Below are 5,447 nucleotides of genomic sequence, written 5' to 3' on the forward strand. Positions count from 1 at the left end.
TCCCAAATTAATAACTTATGCACTGTTTAGTCCTAAAAGTTTTCTTATAGACTGAAAGGTCCCATTACAATGTTAATAACATCAGATACAATGTTAATAACATCAGAGTCATGTTACAAACATTGGATTTCAAACATCTAATGTTCATCAAATTTCAATAATGTTTGAAAATATAGGATGAAAAACATCTAATGTTCATCAGATTTCAATAAATTTTGAAATTATAGAATGAAACATCAGATCATTTACATCATTCACATCATGTTGATGTAAAAATGGGACTAAATGGAGCATAAGAAAACTTTTAGGACTAAATGGTTCAACGTTTCAAAAACTAGGACTTATGGGTAAATTTTCCTTATATTTAATACACATTTTCTTTTTCTCTTTTCAAATTTATAAACTAAGGGTGTGTTTGATTGAACGGACTGGATAAGGGGGATTGGAATCCATCGGACTTGAATCCTGAGACTGTGAATCCCCTGGACTATTTGGTTGGATTAAATATGTATCATGTGTTTGTTTTTTCATAGGATTAGATGTCTGGAAAGGACTATTTTTTGTGAATCCAACGTTTGGTTGGACAAACTGGATATGATAAATGAACAAATGACTATTTTACCCTTTTTAAATTGTTTACTAAGTAATAGCAATATTAAACATATCTTTAATATTTTAATTTTTTAGCTAGATTAAATAAAATTTTATTTTATTTTATTTTTTACACAATTAAATAAATTTATTTTTTTTAAATAAAATAAATAAAATATCAATAAAAATGTATGTTATTTTTTTAATTAAAATTTTAAATAAATTTATTTTAAAAAAATAATTAAATAATGAAATTAAATAAAACATCTATTAAAATTTAAATAATGAAATTAAATAAATTATAAACAAAATTTTAAAATAAAACATTAGTAAAATATCTATAAAAAATTATTTTAAAAAATTAAATAAATAAAACATCAATAAAAAGTTAAACAAAATTATTTTATTTTTAAATTGAGACATTTAAATTTTATTGAATTTTATTAAATATAATACATAATTAAATAGTAGATGATCAAAATGGTCATTTCATCACCTAATCTCAACAGTGGATAGTCCTCCAAAAATTATCCCATACCCCTCCTAGGACACAATAGTCTCCCATATGGGGGATAAAGAGTCCGGTCAGACTTCATATCCGACAGACTAAAAAATAAAAAAACACCGGATAAAGAGCCTCCCCGGATTATAATCCCAATAGTGAATAATCCCCCCAATCAAACACACCCTAAATATAATATTACAAAAAATATAATTTTTTTTTACAATTTTAACATATTATATTTATTTTTTCCTTTACGCTGTATTTAATTGCGAGATTTAAGAAAGAATTTAAAAAAAAAATATAAATAAAATATACTTATATTTCACATATTTTTTTTTATTTTTCTTTTTAAATCTCTTTCTAAACCTCCTAACTAAGGGGTTGTTTGGGATAAATTAAATAAGTATACTTTTTAACTTTTTATGAAATATGGGTTAGGTATGGATTGAATTTGAAGTGATGTGGTAGAGAAGTGATGTAACTTAAATAAGATAATAATTTCTTAATTTTTTAATTTTTTTTAATTATGCCAAACCAAGCCTAAATATAACATTATTTATTTATACAATAATAATTTAGACTACTAATTTTGGTGCTCTAATGGAGCACTAATGACATGACAATGAACAAAAAAAAAAAAAAAAAATAAAAACAAATCAAAACTAAAACGTCACATCACTGTGAATGAAACCTACTACCAACTCATTAAAACTACCTTTAAAACTTAAAAATTAAAGCTTTAAAATATTTTTCTCATTTATAAGTTGGTTGAGAGGCTCGTCTTTTCCCTGTCTCGTGTACACCGCCATTCATTAAAATCGTTTAACCCCCCATCTCTCTCTCTCTCTCTCTCTCTTCGACTCTGATGCCGAGACGCCATAAAGGACAACCGAACTCAAACACTACCCGTTGCTACTACCCATTCACCTCACTCCTACTATCTCATGGCAGCCCACCTCAAAACCCAAACCCAAACCCAAACCCAACTCACCACCAAGCCCAAGCGCCGTCGCTGTCGCGAAACCACCATCTCCTCCTCCGCCTCCTCCACCACCACCTCCGCCTCCAGTTCCTTTCATTCCCAATCTGACTCCTCATATCACCACCGTAAGCTTGACCCCCCCACCGTCGTCTCCTCCGATTCCTCCTGGTGCTGCCCCGCCTCCAAATTCCCTCCTCCGCCGCCTCCGCCGCCCTCTCCTCCACCTCCCTCCTCCTCCCAACGCTACTCAAACCCTAACCCCATTTCCATTTCACTATCGCCTTCGCTTATTGACTCTCCCTCAAATCTCGGGATTCGTTACTCACCCACTACTGCTCCTCAAGTTATGGACTCCTCAACCACCGCCGCCGTCTACGCCGCCGATTCTTTCCCTTCTTCTTTCAGCAAGTTCAATTCGGCTCTCACTGCTGGACTATTGAATCCCATGTCTCCACCACCACCTCCCTCCGACAAGGCCCGATCGAGCCCGACCCTTTTCGAAATGATGGCCAGCGAGCCCGATTCCATTCCCAGATCCCAGATCGCCGCCGCCAACGCCAACGCCAACGCCGCCGCCGCCGCCAACGCCAACGCCAACGCCGCCGTGTCGGTCAGCAAATCCCAGGTTTTGGGTCAGGACAAGCAAGCCTTGATTCAACAGCGATTGTCTGAGATTTTGGGTTCTCGGAGTCCGGGCAGTCAGTTCAATGACCCCAATTCGAGCGATGTGAAGCTCACGTTGAGTTCCAAGGACGGACTCACTGTTTCCATGAATGCTCATCGGCAGATCTTGGTCGCTCACAGCCGATTCTTCGCGGTTAAGCTTTCCGATCGGTGGTCGAAGCAGCAGCGAACTTCTAACCCCTACATTGTCGAGATTTCTGACTGTGATGACATTGAAGTTTACATTGAGGCTCTAAGTTTGATGTATTGTAAGGATTTGAGGAAGAAGCTCATGAAGGAAGATGTCACCAGAGTACTTGGAATCTTGAAGGTACTAATAATCATTTGCGCATTGTAGAGGAAACTATGAACTTTTGTTGAATTTGTAGATTTATATGTTTGTACCTATTTGTATGTGTATATGAAATGATGGGTTTATTGGCATATTGTTCTGGGTTTTAGGAATTTGAATTCTGTTTGATGTTCTTGTAATTTAGGTTTCACCTGCAATTTGGTTTGATATGCATGTGTATATGATATGATAAATTAATTGGCATTTTGTTCTGGGTTGTTAGGAATTTGAATTGTGTTTCATGTTATTGTAATTTAGGTTTCAGCTGCAATTGGGTTTGATGCTGGGGTTTTGTCATGTTTGGAGTACTTAGAGGCTGCTCCATGGGCTGAAGATGAAGAAGAGAAGGTGGCTTCTCTGTTATCGGAGCTTCGGCTCGAAGGGGTTGGGGCAGGGGAAGTTCTTAAGAGGGTTTTGATTGATGTCACTGCTGGGGTTGAGGATGGGAATGGAAATGAAGAAGTGCTGCTCAAACTTTTACAGGTGGTGCTGGAAGGAAAAGATGAGAAGGCAAGGCGAGAAATGAAGGGATTGGTATCCAAAATGCTCCATGAGAATTCGACTCGAAATGATTTGAGGAAAGAGTCTTTGTATTCTGCTTGTGATGGGTGTTTGCAATTGCTTCGCCACCACTTTTTACGGGCAGCAGATGTGGCAGACTTGCAGGACATGGCTCAGATTGCCCGGCAGGCGGATAATTTGCATTGGATTCTGGATATTTTGATTGATAGACAGATTGCTGAGGATTTTTTGAACACATGGGCAGCGCAATCTGAATTGTCTGATGTACATTCTAAAGTGCCCGCCATTCATAGGTACGAGATTAGCAGAGTGACAGCTAGGTTATTTGTTGGGATTGGAAAAGGGCAGCTATTGGCTTCAAAGGATGCAAGGTGCTTGCTCTTGCAGACTTGGTTGGTTCCATTTTATGAGGATTTTGGGTGGATGAAGAGGGCTTCGAAGGGCCTTGACAGGCATTTAATTGAAGATGGTCTGAGCAACACTATTCTGACTCTGCCTCTAGCTTGGCAGCAGGAAATTTTGATGTCTTGGTTCGACCGGTTTTTGAACTTCGGTGATGATTGTCCAAATATACAGAGAGGTTTTGAAGTTTGGTGGAGGAGGGCTTTCTGGAGACGAAATGGTGATACTGGACGGCCCCGGCAAATGCGAGTTACATCCGCAAGGGTTGAGAACTCATGAAATTTAGTAATTCCAAAACAAGGGGGGATAATGTCATTACAATGGTTTTATCTCCTTTTATCCTCTTATGATCACCTTGTCCTCATTAGACATTATGGTGTTTTTCTGTCTGCTTCCATTCTAAACCAGCCCTGGCAATTATTTTGAAGGGATTGAATTCGTGAAGTTGGGTGATTTGTTTCTCTGATAGATGTTTCCGGGTTTAATCTAGAAGAAGAGAGATATGTTTGGTTGCAACTTCACATTTTGTTGGGAATAATCACAATAGAGTAATTCTGTTCAATTTAATACTTCCAGTGAGCCATTTTCTTTCTGTTGCTATATCATTGGAATTGATTTCTAGCTCATGAAAGGACTGTTGTTACCTATTCTTTTAGGTTTTGAATGTCATCAAATTAGGGTTCTTTTGGACAAAAGAGTTTTATTTTGGTAACCAAGACTGTTGGACTGTTGACTATTGGGTAGACGTGACAAGCTAAGGCATATGAAAATTGAGAGTGGACATTAGCAGCAATGGGTTTTGCTCCCCTTAAGCTTTTTCATGTAAGTTCGAAGTTGTAGTTACTGGTTCTTACTGTGATCACACTTGGGATGAATCGGTCACCATAAATTGGTTTAGATAGGGTGTGAAAAACATCCTTTCTTATATCATGTTTTTGAAGTGCAATGTTGTCCCAGCTTCTGATTAAATATAATTGAATGGAAAATGGCCCTAATGGAAGATTTGTTGAGTTTATACTGCTTTCATGGTGAATCCATTTTGCATGATAAATATTATCTCCTGTAAGTATTATGGCTCTACATAATTTTATTTGATTAAAAAAAAAAAAAAATCTGAAATGCACTATCAACTCATTACATCTGGTGATTCAAAACGGGCAGAGTGGTGAGGTTTACTACATTTTGGTTTGGTCTCACTTGCATGTGAATCTTGTGACATACAGGTATATATGGACATGTGAAGGCATTAGGAAACTTCCTTTTGATTGCCGCCTGATGCTGCCTTTCTACCAGTTGTGCATTTGAGTGTTTGGGTTCAGCTCAAATATCTAGTGTTTTTTTATTTTTATAATCAAAAGATATATCTCTTCTCCATAATTTATTTATGTGTTAATATTTATTTTTCTTTGGAACTGTATGTATTCATAATT

The 5,447-nt window shown here is 36.8% G+C and overlaps 1 protein-coding gene across 1 annotated transcript; it reads left to right on the top strand.

Annotated features, from left to right (window-relative positions):
* The first annotated feature begins 1,856 nt into the window (after nt 1–1,856).
* Nucleotides 1,857–5,032, top strand: LOC114281804 (BTB/POZ domain-containing protein). Its single transcript, XM_028224384.2, has 2 exons — nt 1,857–3,072; nt 3,352–5,032. The coding sequence occupies exons 1-2, from the start codon at nt 2,041–2,043 to the stop codon at nt 4,294–4,296; spliced, it is 1,977 nt and encodes a 658-aa protein (XP_028080185.2). The 5' UTR covers nt 1,857–2,040; the 3' UTR covers nt 4,297–5,032.
* The last annotated feature ends 415 nt before the right edge of the window (nt 5,033–5,447 follow it).

The sequence above is a fragment of the Camellia sinensis genome, chromosome 13 (genome assembly GCF_055761805.1).
Source record: "Camellia sinensis isolate YWXY chromosome 13, ASM5576180v1, whole genome shotgun sequence".
Lineage (NCBI taxonomy): Eukaryota > Viridiplantae > Streptophyta > Magnoliopsida > Ericales > Theaceae > Camellia > Camellia sinensis.

Bases quoted from the DNA above. Each gene is read 5' to 3' on its own strand.
- LOC114281804 (XM_028224384.2), top strand. From the start codon at position 2,041: ATGGCAGCCCACCTCAAAACCCAAACCCAAACCCAAACCCAACTCACC. The intron at 3,073-3,351 runs GTACTAATAATC...ATTGTAATTTAG, and splicing joins GAGTACTTGGAATCTTGAAG to GTTTCAGCTGCAATTGGGTT.